Source organism: Eleutherodactylus coqui, chromosome 4 (genome assembly GCF_035609145.1).
Source record: "Eleutherodactylus coqui strain aEleCoq1 chromosome 4, aEleCoq1.hap1, whole genome shotgun sequence".
NCBI lineage: Eukaryota > Metazoa > Chordata > Amphibia > Anura > Eleutherodactylidae > Eleutherodactylus > Eleutherodactylus coqui.
This window is the reverse complement of record NC_089840.1, coordinates 32,633,717-32,648,032: the sequence shown is the minus strand read 5'-3', so window position 1 is coordinate 32,648,032 and position 14,316 is coordinate 32,633,717. Positions and strand designations below refer to the sequence as shown.

Here is a 14,316-nt window from a genome sequence, read left to right as displayed (position 1 = left end):
ACGCCCAATTGTCTGCACTGGAGAAGAACACGACACGGAGCAATAAGGTCTTGTTCCAGAGCTCTTTCACGAGGGCGATATCGGTACGAGTTTCTCATCAATGTGCCATCAGGCAAAAACGCGTCGCTTCTGTAAAATTCCGATCGTGTGCAAGTTTCACGCTCAATGGAGGCTCGGAAGAGTTTCAATGGGAAATCTCGTATCGCACGGCATGCGCGAGCTATGTGATGCCTTAACCCCTTAGTGACAGACCTGTAGTATTTTTTATGTCCTGCAGCTGCAGGACGTGTATGGAGGGAGATCCCGCCATCCCCGTGGGGACGGCCTGATAGACAGCCTGTCAGATCGCAGTATGATGTAACGCTATGGCATTACATCATACTGCAGGAGCGATCAAAGCATCGCAAGTTGTGGTCTCCTAGGGGGACTAAAAGAAAATGTAAAACTAAGAACAATAAAGTTTTACTAATTATTAAAAAAAAAAAAGTAATAAAAGTTAAAAAAAAACACTTTTTGTCATATTTACAATAAAAGAATCTAAATAATAAAACAAATATACATATTTGGTATCGCCGCGTCCATAAAAGTTCGATCTATCAAAGTAATACATTATTTACCCCGCGCGGTGAACGTCGTCCGGAAAAAAAAATAAAGAACGCCAGAAATGCTTTTTTTTGGGTTACTCAGTCTCCAAGAAAAAATGTTATGAGAAGCGATGAAAAAGTTATATGTATTCAAAAATGGTACCAAAGGAAACTACAGGACGTCCCGCAAGCAATGAGCCCTCGCACAACTAGGTCGCTTGAAAAATAAAAAAGTTATTGCGCAGACAAGATGGCGGCAGAAAATAATTTTGAAAAATTAAATATCTTTTAAAAAAAATACAATTAGTACAGCAAAAAAATTAAACTATACAAGTTTGGTATCGTAGTAATCGTACCGACCCATAGAATAAAGCTATCATGTCATTTTTGTTGCAGTTTGTGCGCCGTAGAAACAAGACGCACCGAAAGATGACGGAATGTCGTTTTTTTCCCATTTCTCTCCACTTAGAATTTTTTAAAAGTTTTTTAGTACATTATATGGTATATTAAATAGCACCATTGAAAAATACAACTCGTCCCGCAAAAAACAAGCCCCCATACAGCGACGGCGATGGATAAATAAAGGAGTTACGATTTTTTAAAAGGGGAGGAAGAAACGAAAATGGAAAAAACAAAAAAGTTTGGTCACTAAGGGGTTAAATGTCCCATTGAAATCAATGGGCGAAGCGTTCCAAGAGCACGAAAGAAAGAAGACGCGCAGCTCTTTTTCCCTTCGCAGCGTCGCTCATGTGTGTGACCGCATTCAGTTCACATTCGTGCGGGTTTTGTGCGTCTCGCAACACATAAAACCCATTCACACTCGTGTAAAAGGAGCCTGAAGACGCACAAATCGTGCACAGATAATATTTGAACCCTATAACTGCGGACGAGTGTAGTACGGGTGCTGAGCCAGCAGAGGGAGCCCAATGACCACTCCCGAAAGTGTTCCGTAGTTGCATTGCTACCAGACAGCCAGTAGAGGGCAGCCGCTCTGTGAGCCCAGCGCTCCCGGAAGTGTCCCCTCCTGCCGGCTCCCAGGCTGCCCCGCGTTTCCGGTCTCCGCCTCCCTGTCTTCTCCCCGTGTCCGCAGCTGCAGGGACGGATTAATCATGGCCGCCTCCAAGCCCGTGGAGCCGCAAGGCGGACCCGGGATCCCTCACTGGAAGCTGGCGCTGGCCGTGGGGGCGCCGCTGCTCATCGGGGCCGGAGCCGTCTATCTATGGAGCCGCCACCGGTCCAGCAAGAGGGACAGCCAGAGGAGGACGCCGAAGGGGCGGGCGAGCCCGGTGCCCAATGCGGGCAGTGCCAACCAGGAGGCGGTGACTCCCCCCCAGCAGGAGATGGTGAGGTGCCAGGAGGAGTAACAGAGGAACAACACTATGTGATATGGTGACAGTGTGCCCAATGGGGAGGAGTGCGCCCTCTGAATGGGGGGGGGGGGGGAGGAGCGCGCCCTCTGAATGGGGGGGGGGGGGGGAGGAGCGCGCTCTCTGATGACCGAAGGGGGGGGACGGCGCGCGCTCTCTGATGACCGAAGGGGGGGGGACGGCGCGCGCTCCCTGATGAACGGAGGGGGGGACGGCGCGCGCTCCCTGATGAACGGAGGGGGGGACGGCGCGCGCTCCCTGATGAACGGAGGGGGGGACGGCGCGCGCTCCCTGATGAACGGAGGGGGGGACGGCGCGCGCTCCCTGATGAACGGAGGGGGGGACGGCGCGCGCTCCCTGATGAACGGAGGGGGGGACGGCGCGCGCTCCCTGATGAACGGAGGGGGGGACGGCGCGCGCTCCCTGATGAACGGAGGGGGGGACGGCGCGCGCTCCCTGATGAACGGAGGGGGGGACGGCGCGCGCTCCCTGATGAACGGAGGGGGGGACGGCGCGCGCTCCCTGATGAACGGAGGGGGGGGACGGCGCGCGCTCCCTGGTGGACGGGGAGGGGGGGGACGGCGCGCGCTCCCTGGTGGACGGGGAGGGGGGGACGGCGCGCGCTCCCTGGTGGACGGGGAGGGGGGGACGGCGCGCGCTCCCTGGTGGACGGGGAGGGGGGGCGGCGCGCGCTCCCTGGTGGACGGGGAGGGGGGGGGCGGCGCGCGCTCCCTGGTGGACGGGGAGGGGGGGGGCGGCGCGCGCTCCCTGGTGGACGGGGAGGGGGGGGCGGCGCGCGCTCCCTGGTGGACGGGGAGGGGGGGGGGCGGCGCGCGCTCCCTGGTGGACGGGGAGGGGGGGGGGCGGCGCGCGCTCCCTGATGGACGGGGAGGGGGGGGGTGGCGCGCACTCCCAGCAAGAATCTGCACTGTAGTAGTCGTAAAGTCTCGACAGCCGGGGCCCCTATAACGTGTGGCGGCCGTGGGCCCCTCTTTTACTGTAAGCTTGTTTACATGTTTTTCATCATAGTCTTTTCAATGAAATTTAGCATTTTTGGGTTATTTTGTATTTTTTAGGCATTTTAGAGCTAAAACGTTTGTGATAAATGTACAAATGTACCTTTCCCATTGATGTAAAAGAGGGGGATAAAGGCCCACGCTGAGCAGCCGCCTCCTCCGCCTCCTCCTCCTCCGCCTCCTCCTCCTCCTCCTCCTCCATCATTATTTTATGAGACAGAGAAGTGCGCTGCGTTTCGCTTTTCTGCCCTACAAAGAGCGGTCCACATCTGTAAGCGCGGTCACATGTAGCCAGTGGGGGGCCGCTGGGCGCTGTAGATCACCAGTGTTGGCCTATGGACATGTAAGGCTGGTTTCACATCAGCAGGGGGCTCATCTGCGGCCCCAATGGTCTCGGTCTCCGGAGGGATGTGAACAGCACCGAATGGACCCTATTGACTATTATGGGGTCCGTTCGATTTCTGCTCAGCTGCCCGGAAGAAAAAGCGCTGCATGTTGGTGTTACGTACTTGTTGGTACTTGGTGATAGGATCGAGTTCCTCTGTGGCCTAACCACTGGCAGTGGACACATTGGGTGGAACAGCAGGGGGCGCCATGACTACTATTACACCAGTATATAGGCACTGTAGTAGGGACATCCTGTGATGAGTACCGCATGTCGGGGGCAGACCTAGGGACTGGAGTGACTTTGACCGGGGGCAGATTGTTGGTGCCCAGAGGTGCGGTGCCAGGGTTTATGAAATGGTTGTAGTTGTTGGTTGGTCTCAATCCGCTGTATGAAAACTGTGCCAAGACCGGTTGACCCGCGGACAGACATCCAACAGGTCATCACACAGCGGCAGGTCAGGCGTGGCTGCACCTAGAGGCGAGCGGCACGTCTGGTATCTCAACAACGTGTGTCAGTGGACTGAATGACCCAGCAGAACAGACACATTTTCACAATGTTGTGTACTTTGCATCAACTGGGGTTCAATAGCAAAAGACCAAAAGACCAACCAGGGTGTCCCTGGGGACTTGGCAGCCGAAGACCAACCAGGGAGTCCCTGGGGACTTGGCAGCCGAAGACCAACCAGGGAGTCCCTGGGGACTTGGCAGCCGAAGACCAACCAGGGAGTCCCTGGGGACTTGGCAGCCGAAGACCAACCAGGGAGTCCCTGGGGACTTGGCAGCCGAAGACCAACCAGGGAGTCCCTGGGGACTTGGCAGCCGAAGACCAACCAGGGAGTCCCTGGGGACTTGGCAGCCGAAGACCAACCAGGGAGTCCCTGGGGACTTGGCAGCCGAAGACCAACCAGGGAGTCCCTGGGGACTTGGCAGCCGAAGACCAACCAGGGAGTCCCTGGGGACTTGGCAGCCGAAGACCAACCAGGGAGTCCCTGGGGACTTGGCAGCCGAAGACCAACCAGGGAGTCCCTGGGGACTTGGCAGCCGAAGACCAACCAGGGAGTCCCTGGGGACTTGGCAGCCGAAGACCAACCAGGGAGTCCCTGGGGACTTGGCAGCCGAAGACCAACCAGGGAGTCCCTGGGGACTTGGCAGCCGAAGACCAACCAGGGAGTCCCTGGGGACTTGGCAGCCGAAGACCAACCAGGGAGTCCCTGGGGACTTGGCAGCCGAAGACCAACCAGGGAGTCCCTGGGGACTTGGCAGCCGAAGACCAACCAGGGAGTCCCTGGGGACTTGGCAGCCGAAGACCAACCAGGGAGTCCCTGGGGACTTGGCAGCCGAAGACCAACCAGGGTGTCCCTGGGGACTTGGCAGCCGAAGACCAACCAGGGTGTCCCTGGGGACTTGGCAGCCGAAGACCAACCAGGGTGTCCCTGGGGACTTGGCAGCCGAAGACCAACCAGGGTGTCCCTGGGGACTTGGCAGCCGAAGACCAACCAGGGCCCAGGTAAGAGGTCAATGGACACATGGCAGAAGGAGGTCTGGAGCGATGAGTCCCATTCCCTTCTGAACCATATGGATGGTTGGGTCTGCATCTGGTGTAAATAGCATGAAGCTGTATCCCATGGATGCACCGTTGGGGTACAACAGGCCAGTGGTGGCAATGTCATGGTCTGGGGAGCGTTTTCCTGGCATGGCCTAGGACCGTTGGTCATCATACCACAATCCTTGAGTGGTGAATACTACAGGACCCGTGGGCTGCCCATCTGCACCCATATCCTCATGATGTCTTAACTTGCAACAGGGCAGCACTCCTAGTCATAGAACTCAGATCACTAGTGGGTGGTTGGAGGAACACGACAATGAATTCTCTTCCCCCCCCCCCCCCCCCCCCCCCCCGCCGTGGCCCCCAAACTCCCAGGACTGTAACCCCATTGAACACGTTTGGGATATGTTGGAAATTGCTGTGAGAGCAGCGGGAGGGACCTGGACCGAGCCTGCTAGGTATAAGACATCCTCTGAAAATAAGTCCTACGCCTTTTTGGGACAGAAATTAATATAAGACGGTCCTATTTGGGGGGAAACCCGGTAGTGCCCCATTGCAGGCTCTTAGTGTCGGTCACCCATCGCCTTATTGATGTCACCGCTGCTGGACTACACATCAGACCTCGGCTCTTAGGTCCTCGCTGCTTTCATACTCGCGGATCCTTTGTGTCAGGGCAAACTCCAAAGGGCAGAGGAGGCCGAGCCCTTCTGTTACCATACAGACATCTCCGTGTCCTACAGTGGGGTTGTCGCCTTTGTGACATCACATCCCATATACCAGCCAGGGGTGATGGCACAACGCCACCCGTTCATACACTGACCCGGCCCGCTCACCATTGGGGCCGGTATAGAAATTCTCCCCGTGACCCCGGAGTGCAGCATAAAATTACATGACAAGTTTTCGGTGGATCAGTTTCAGCGTGAATCCACATTAGATGGGAAAATCCAGCGATCGGAGCGACTTCCAACGAGGCCGGGTCATCGGTGGTAGACTAACCGGGCCGGGATGTCACTGCCAACCTTATGGCGGTTTTCTTGTGTAACAGTGAGGAGAGTATACAGAATGTGTGATCGGGGGAATCATTCAGCAGAAGGGATTCCTATGGATGTAAACGGCTTATCGAAAGGGGTCAGAGGAGGATGTCAGGAATCAATCTGACCAACAGGAGCTGCAGAGTCAAGAGCAGCCAAATACAACCTGAAGCTCCAACTAACATCTGAGCGCACAACTCACCGTTCCTTGGCACGGACGGGGTATAATACTTCCAGCGCCATTATGTCTAAGAGTAACAGAAAGACGAGACTCCGGGGGGCAAAAGAGCACAAAATCATCAGTGAGCAGCGGAAAAACATCCCCTGCTCAGATGAATCCAGATCTGTTGCCCCGTGCTAATGGGAGCCAGAATTTGGTACAAGCAGCATGAATCGGTGACCCCTTCCTGTCAGCTGTTCAGAACATGTCAGCACCTCGATCTAATCTGCGGCTGTACAAGAAGCTTCCTGTCCGCAGGGGCCGATATTCCTGCAGAATGATTTCCTCACCAAGTGGCATCTACGCCACAATGAAATGCTGTTCCAAAGGCTTAAGGTGGTCCCGTGCTACTAAATGGGGGTCTAATAAAGGGGCCGTGTACGTTCCTAAGGGCCCCTTTACACTGAGCGGTTATCAGTTCCGTGCGGACGCCTGCATCATATGAACGGTAACTTGTTCGCCGTTTGGATCGCGTAGTCAGGAAAATGAAACGACGATCGGCCCGAGTGAACAGGCGGTCATTCATCTACGAGCGACTGCCTGTTTACTGTGAATGGAGGCGGCCAGCATGATCCGGCACGCTCCGCCTCCATACACTGAGCGATGATCGCTCCTGCGTACGGGAAGGGCGGCCGGTTTACACGGACAGTCTTTTTTTTTTTTTGCCAGCACAATATGAATGACCCTCGATAAGCGAACAAGTTATCGCTCGCCGGTCGCTGAACGCACTTACACCCGCGACCCAGCAAGAATCTGCACTGTAGTAGTTCTGTGTAAAAGGGCCCTAAAGTCCCGACATCGCTGGGGTAGGTTTAGGCAGGGGCCACACGACTTTATGATGTTACCCCATCACTTCTATTGCTGAGGTATAAGCTGGTGTAGGAGTCTCTAGGACAGACTTCTCCCCCTCCCCCATAGCAGAAAATGCTCCCCCTCGGCTGTAGGAGGTAATGATTGACTGACGGCTATCCTACGCAGCGTTCACATGGCACTTTTTTTTTTTTTACGCTGTTTCTTTGATCAAATGGAATCACGGAGGCCGAACTCGCACCAGCGTGATTTCATCCCGTATAACGCGGTGAATAAAGTCCGTGAAAACACAATGATTTTCATTATCAGTCACACTTGTGTATATTCATTACATATAAAAGGTGCGTTAAAAAAAAAAAAAGTACACAGCGCGTTCTATTTTATCACGTGCGCTACAGCTGTATTGTTCTCTATGGGTGCGTAATAAACGCTGTATATACGTAGTTACACTGCGTATCTGCGGAGTTTAGATGGAACATCGCTAAGCGACAGCGAGAAATAAAAAAAAAATTGAAACAAGGAAGACGTGACGGCGTGCGTGAGGCTGTTATGTGCAGGAGAAAATCACTGCCATACGCGGTGATACGTCTAATGAAAATGGGGAGTTTTTCATGGACCAAATTTGCATCCGTCCGTGTAAATGAGCCCTAATGCCACCCGCTCACCTGCCCGGCTGTGCGGACTGTAAGCTGCTGGCTGATGAGAGCTCTCACATGCATGCTGAGACCTGTAGTTCCATAATGGATCCACATGTTGCCTGCTCTTGTCACACTACCATTCATGGCCGTCATCTGTTTTTCTGACATGCTGGAGCTGCCCATCTGCCTCCAGTAACTGCTGCTGGTAACTTTTAGTGTAGGACAGCGTCGTTCATTGTATAGTGGCTGTGCCTGGTATTGCAGCTTAGTCGCATTTACTTGAATAAGACTGAGCTGCTCCTGGGCCACATAACGGATGAGAAGAGGCCGCAGCACTTAGATAATTGTGGGGATCGTGAGGGATAGGACCCCACCAATCAGTTTAGTGATCCCTTTAAGGTGACCAAACACTAGATATAGAGCATGTTGGCTGAACCCCCCCCCACCCCCCCCCCCACCCCCCCTCTTTCCCGATCATCTAAGGTGCGCAACTTCCCTGATGGCAGATGTCAGGGAGATGAGCATCGGGAAGTTGGTTTTGAAGAATGGGAGGAATGTAAAGACTGTGGCACGGCTCACCCCCTTACACACTGGGCTGTAGTTGAATTTCAGGTGCTCAATCCTGTTCTCAGGGCAATAATTAGTCGCCAGACGGTCTGGTAATTACTACATTCACATCCAGGTAGTGTGCAAGACCACTCGTATGGCCCCTTCATACAAGCTGATGATCGGGCCCGAGCGCCCCCCCCCCCTCCCAAGGGTGGCATGAGAGCAGAGCGCCCCCGGGGATGGCATGGTAATGATGCCCTTTTTATATCCACAGTGCTGATCTTACTTGTTTGCACAACCATAATTGTCGCTAACGAAGATGTGCTGTTGATTAGTGCAATAGAAATAACCTGTGAGGTGTTGCTAGTGACGATAAGATTACATGAGTGTCCCTCCTGTGAAGAACGCCTCCCTGTATCCTCCTTCACACCACTTGCTTTTTCTTGCAGAGCCCCCTAGAAAAAGCACAAGCCGCCAAGAACAAAGGCAACAAGTACTTTAAAGCGGGGAAATATGATCAAGCCATTCAGTGCTACACGGAGGCCATCAGTCTGTGTCCTGCCGAGAAGAGGGTCGACCTGTCCACCTTCTACCAGAACCGAGCTGCCGCCTACGAGCAGTTGGTGAGTAACCAGCTTGTGGGCGACTTCTGACATCTCCTTTTTTTTTTTTTATCTTTTATCTAAATCTGCCATTTTAACTTGTATGCCCATATCGGCAGGGTGCAGTACGGGGGACGTAACCATCTGAAGCCCCTCCGGCAGTGGGGTTATTCAGGATATATCACTGGTCGTGCTGTAAATCCGCCACCTGTCTCAAAGATGGCGTGCGGACTTTTACTACTGATGACCAATCCTCAAGATAGGTCAGAAATCCAGTATCCCTGCCGATCAGCTGATCCCGCTGTCAGTGCAAATAGCGCTGTCAGTAATGGAGCAGCCCGGGTCGGTCATGCAGGCACAACTCCCATTGATATCCGTGGGAGCTGTGCCCGTAGTACTAAGCTGGGCAGCTGCATTTTTGGCAGCACTATTTGCTTTCAGCGCTGTCCATACTGAGCAGTGCCAGGAACGAGCTGATCTACAATGGCGGACCCTTGCTGATCAGCTATTGATGACCTATCTTGAGGATAGGTCATCAATAGTAAAAGTCCGGACACCCCCTGTAAAGGGGTTCACCAAGGCTCTACAATTGGTGAATGATCCCGTGGATAGGTCGTCAGTCGCTGGCAGATTGAGATGGCACAGCTCTGTGCCACGGCCGGAATGGTACTCCGGGCTCTCCCATTCAGCGATCTGTTATTGATGACCGGTCCTGAGGACACTTTGAATACTTTGATGTAAATCCAGGTACATAAAGGTAAATTCACACACTGATGAATTTTAGAACGTTCCAAGTTCTCCTGTCTGAATGAGACTTACAGAAATCCACGTTTTGCAGGAATAATCCCATTCCCAGGTGTGGAGCTGAGCTTCCGGGACCAATTTAGCAGTATTTGATTATACGCCAAGGCTTCCGATAATGCGCATTGCCTTTAATACAGCCATGTGAATGGCCCCCATGATTAACATTTGTTCCGTCTTCAGTTCTTTTCAGTGCCGATCTAAGTCTTCACATACAACCCGTGTTAGTGAGCGGATTTGGTCAGTTTTAGTTTTCTTCAGTTTCCGAAATTTTCTTTTTATTTCCCATTTTAGCAAACGTGGAAGGAGGTGGTCCAGGACTGCACCAAAGCGGTGGAACTAAATCCCAAGTATGTGAAGGCCCTCTTCCGACGGGCAAAAGCGCATGAAAGGCTGGACAACAAGAAGGAATGCTTGGAAGGTAGGATCGTCTCTGCAGTGACTGGTTTCTTCAGGCTTGGGCAATTCTGATCATAGTTTCGGAGTTGGCTTGGGAAGTTAGCAGTGAGTGCAGACACGCTGAAAGGGCAGGCCTGTACAACCCGCTGCAGGAGCGTTCGCTGCGTGAGAAAACAAGGCCTGGGGCTATGTTCACATCTACATTCAGAGGTTTCCGTTGCAGATCATGCATGTGACTCTAGATGAGAAGGTCCTGCATGCAGGAAAGAAAGGCCAGAAGGACAAACAGAAACTAAACTGACCCCATTATAGTCCTATCAGCTCTGTCATAACATGGGTCCATTTGGTCAGCGGATTCTCCTTTCTGCTCCTATTACTGAGCAGGAAACCAGGTTTACCGAATGCTGATGTGAACTTAACTTTACAAATATTGCATCAGTTTTTTTTCCCTTTCTCGTAGAATAGGTACATATAGCCATAACTGTGAGTTGTACCCGAGGAACTTGGATGCAGTTCACATTGGACAGCTCACGGGCATCTGCCCACGTGCTGTCCGACCTACATAAAGCACATACTGGGGCATTACCTGTCCGTGAGACCAACAAGAATAGGACATTCCATGAATGTCAGTTGGGTCTGTGTGAAGAAAACATCCATGAGTTACAATAGGCCCCACTTTGTTTCCTGTCTGCACTGTTTGGGCACTTTTTAAACTTTCTTTCATCCCTTCCTACTGCAGGACGTACATCTACGTTCGTCAGCATTGGGATATGTATGAAAGGAGATCGCGCGGCCATCTCCTATCATACATTGCGGGCACCGGCTGTTTCTGACAGCCGACACCCAACGGCAACGGCTCTGATCACCCACGCGGCTGATCAAAGCTGTTAACCCTTTAAACACCGCTGTTAATTCTGACAGCAGCATTTAAATCCCCCGAACGATGTTAGGGGGTCCTGTACGGGCCCCCCGCGATATCTCAGGGAGCCGTGCGGGTGTCATGACAGAATGCCTATCAAGCTGTCCCAGTGGCTTGATAGATTGCCTGCCCAATCGCAGGATGATGTAACGCTATGGCATTACATCATATTACAGGAGCGATCAAATCATCGCAAGTTGTTATTCCCTCTGGGGATTTAAAAAAAAAAAAAGATGAAAATGAGATCAATAAAGTTTTACTAATTATGAAAAAAAAAAAAGGTTTCTTGAGAAAAAAAAAAAACCTTTTGCCATATTTATAATAGTCTAAATAAGAAAACAAAAATACATATTTGGCATTGCTGCACCAGTAGAAGTCCAGTCCATCAAAGTAACACATTATTTACCCCGCATGAACAACGTCGTCCAAAACCTTTTTTGGTCACCCTGTCTCTAAGAAAAAATGCAACAAAAAGTTGTATATGTATTCCAAAATGGTACCAACGCAAACTACAGGACGTCCTGCAAACAATCAGCCTCCGCACAACTATGTGGACGGAAAAATAAAAAAGTTATTGTGCGTAGAACATGGCAGAAAATGTAAAAAAAATTATGTCTTTGGGAAAAAAAAGTAGTGCAGCAAAAAAACAAAACTGGTATCGTAGTAATCGTACCGACCCATAGAATAAAGTTATGTCCTTTTTGTTGCAGTTTGTGCGTCTATTTTATTTTACTCCAATTTTTAAAAAGTTTTTCAGTACATTACCTTTTACATCAAATAGCACCATTGAAAAATGTAACTCGTCCCGCAAAAAACAAGCCTTCATACAGCGACGGCGATGGATAAATGAAGAAGTTACATTTTTTTAAAGGGGGGGGAGGGTGAGGGCAATGTTCTAAAGGGGTTAAACCTCTTGATATACTTGTCCTCATGTCCTTTCGGCGGTCCGCAGGCTGTCGTATCTTGGTATGAGTATAAAGTGAGTGAGCGCAGAGGTCTGTGTGAAGTCTGACATCCTTGTGTTTTGTGGCTCTAGATGTCACTGCCGTTTGCATCTTGGAAGGATTCCAGAACCAGAACAGCATGCTGCTCGCAGATAAAGTACTTAAGCTGCTTGGAAAAGAAAAAGCCAAAGACAAATACAAGGTATTGTGGGTAACGGGTGACACCAGCGTGTCCTAGCTAGTGCTATGATACCAATGGGTGTGATATCTGGTGTCCTCACACTCCATATACTATACATGGACTTTAGCAGAAGACTTCGGGATTTGTACAGTATGAGGCACCTCATAGTCGCTGACCGATCAGACCGGGATTTTGTGTAAATGGCCATGTGATCTCAGTGAAATCTATTGTCAGCTGCTATTTACACCCTATAATCATTCTGATTGGCAGTCTAAGGGCGCTAATGGTGGGCCCGGTGCGGCCCAACAATGAGCCGAGTGTTGGTGGTTCTCGAGTACTGTCACCTCAAGACATTATAAGGAGTAGAAAGGTTTATTTTAGGACCATTATAACAGGTAAGGCAGATAAAACCTGCTTCTGTCCTAACAAATCTGCAGGTGTAAATGGCTCATTTTATTATCTGTGGTCTTAATTGAGCAACCAAGCTTAACAAGACGATTTGGTATTGGTAAAGGTCCTTCTTCACAGGCAATTTAAAGGGGTATTCTGGTCTTTTTTTTTTCTTTAAACTGATGATCTATCCCCTGGATAAGTCTTCAGTAGTTGATGGGTGGTGGTCTACCGCTGAGGATCCCCCGTACATCAGCTGATCATGTGACCCGCTGTCAGTGCAGCCGCCTGGACATCATTATCAATGGTCAAGAAGAAGCAGGGCAATCACCGGTTTCACTCCTCTTGAAATCGGTGGTAGGGCCGCTACCCCTGCTCTTCCAGCAAGGACACAATGTGACACCCTGACCATGAGAGTAGCAGGAAACAGTGCGGTGCTCGCACTTCTTTCCAAATGAAGCCAGCGCTCCGACTGCTTCTTGACCATTAATGCTGATGTCCAGGCTGCTGCACTGACAGCAGGCCAAGCGATCAGCTGATGTGCGGTGATCCTGAGCGGTGGGCCCCCATCCATCAACTACTGGTGACCTATGTGGTGGGTAGATCATCAATTAAAAAAAGAAAAAAACAGAATAGCCCTTTAATTGCCTGTAGTGAGTGTCAATTGGCATTTGTTTAAAGAGACCCTCTGGTTCTGAGACAAAACCAGGGGGTTATTTTACCCGCCATTTGTTGTTTTGCGCCAGGGTCCTTCCAATCTGTTGGTTCTGGGCTCTGTTTTAGTCCAAAATGGCTCCTACAACGTTGTAACTTCCTAATATACATTGAATGCTGCTGTCTGATTGGCCAGCACTCATCACGTTAGCAGCGCTGGTCGATCAGAGAGCTTGTATAGTGCATCAGTAGTCGAACACTAGAAATGACTAGGTAGTCCAAAGATTGTGGCAACCATCTTGGGACTACCAAAGATGGGGCCCAGAATGGCAAATTAGAGGCACAACTGCACAGAAGACCAACTGCAGGTAATATAACTGCCCCCTACACTCCCGGGGACAGAAGGGTCACTTTAAGGATCTGTTCATCCCCCTACACTGGGCAGTTGTCGGGGGTGAATGTTCGTGATTTACAATTGTTCATGCTTCCGGTCATTTCCATTACTGTCGGGGCACATCTTCTGTTTACATGATCTCTTACTGACAAATGACTAAGCTGTGTCATTCGGTGACACGGCGAAGACCTTGGGTATAGCTCCTGTCACTAGGCGGCGACACTGAGCAAAATAGATAACTCCCACCAGCTTTACCCCTCCTGCAGCTAAACTTGTTTTAGCTTATTGTCCATAGGAGATGGACCTTCCTACTGCAGGTCTTCCAGATCCTGGAAATCCTTGGACCTTTGGGGTTCACAGGGTGACAGAATCCCCTACTGAGGGGGGACACTAGGGTTGCTCCAACTCCCCTGCTCATTGCCCTAACTTTTCTGTCCCCTGCCAGCACAAGTTGCCTCGCTCATGTTTCCTGATCGCCTTCCCCACCAAAGGGAGGTGAGAAATGATGAGGGATCGTGCTGGACATCCAAGCCACAGCATTTGGCTCTATCCCTCCAGGGAAGCTAAGTTTCTATTTCCAGTGGTCCCTTTCTCCATAGTCCCCTTCATCCCTTGTGCTCCTTACACTATTCGCACCTCCCCACTGTGCGAACTGTTCCTCTCCGGCCCTAGCGGCTTGATGGATCTGCGTGCTGCTGCCTTTTGGGATGGGGTGTGGTGACTTTTTGAACCACTTTTGGTCCCTGCAGCCTGTTGCAGTCTCTTCCAGTTGAATCGTTCACGCAAAAATGGCATAGCTCGACAGGAGTCCCTCAGAACAGTGATTGCCTCCATGGATCAAGGCAAATGACCTCATATTGCTTGTCGGTCGTCACACCGTGGCG

At 51.2% G+C, this 14,316-nt stretch overlaps 1 protein-coding gene across 2 annotated transcripts in view; it reads left to right on the top strand.

The window, feature by feature from the left end:
* The first annotated feature begins 1,640 nt into the window (after positions 1 to 1,640).
* Positions 1,641 to 14,316, top strand: part of TOMM70 (translocase of outer mitochondrial membrane 70) — a 29,574-nt gene continuing 16,898 nt past the window's right edge. Inside the window, exons 1-4 of one of the 2 annotated variants that reach the window (XM_066599183.1) lie at positions 1,641 to 1,927; positions 8,598 to 8,771; positions 9,846 to 9,972; positions 11,906 to 12,015. In XM_066599183.1, coding sequence (XP_066455280.1) covers positions 1,694 to 1,927; positions 8,598 to 8,771; positions 9,846 to 9,972; positions 11,906 to 12,015 — 645 coding nt within the window. In that variant the 5' untranslated portion in view covers positions 1,641 to 1,693. The remainder of the gene's footprint in view (positions 1,928 to 8,597; positions 8,772 to 9,845; positions 9,973 to 11,905; positions 12,016 to 14,316) is intronic. The other variant, XM_066599182.1, reaches the window with a different exon arrangement.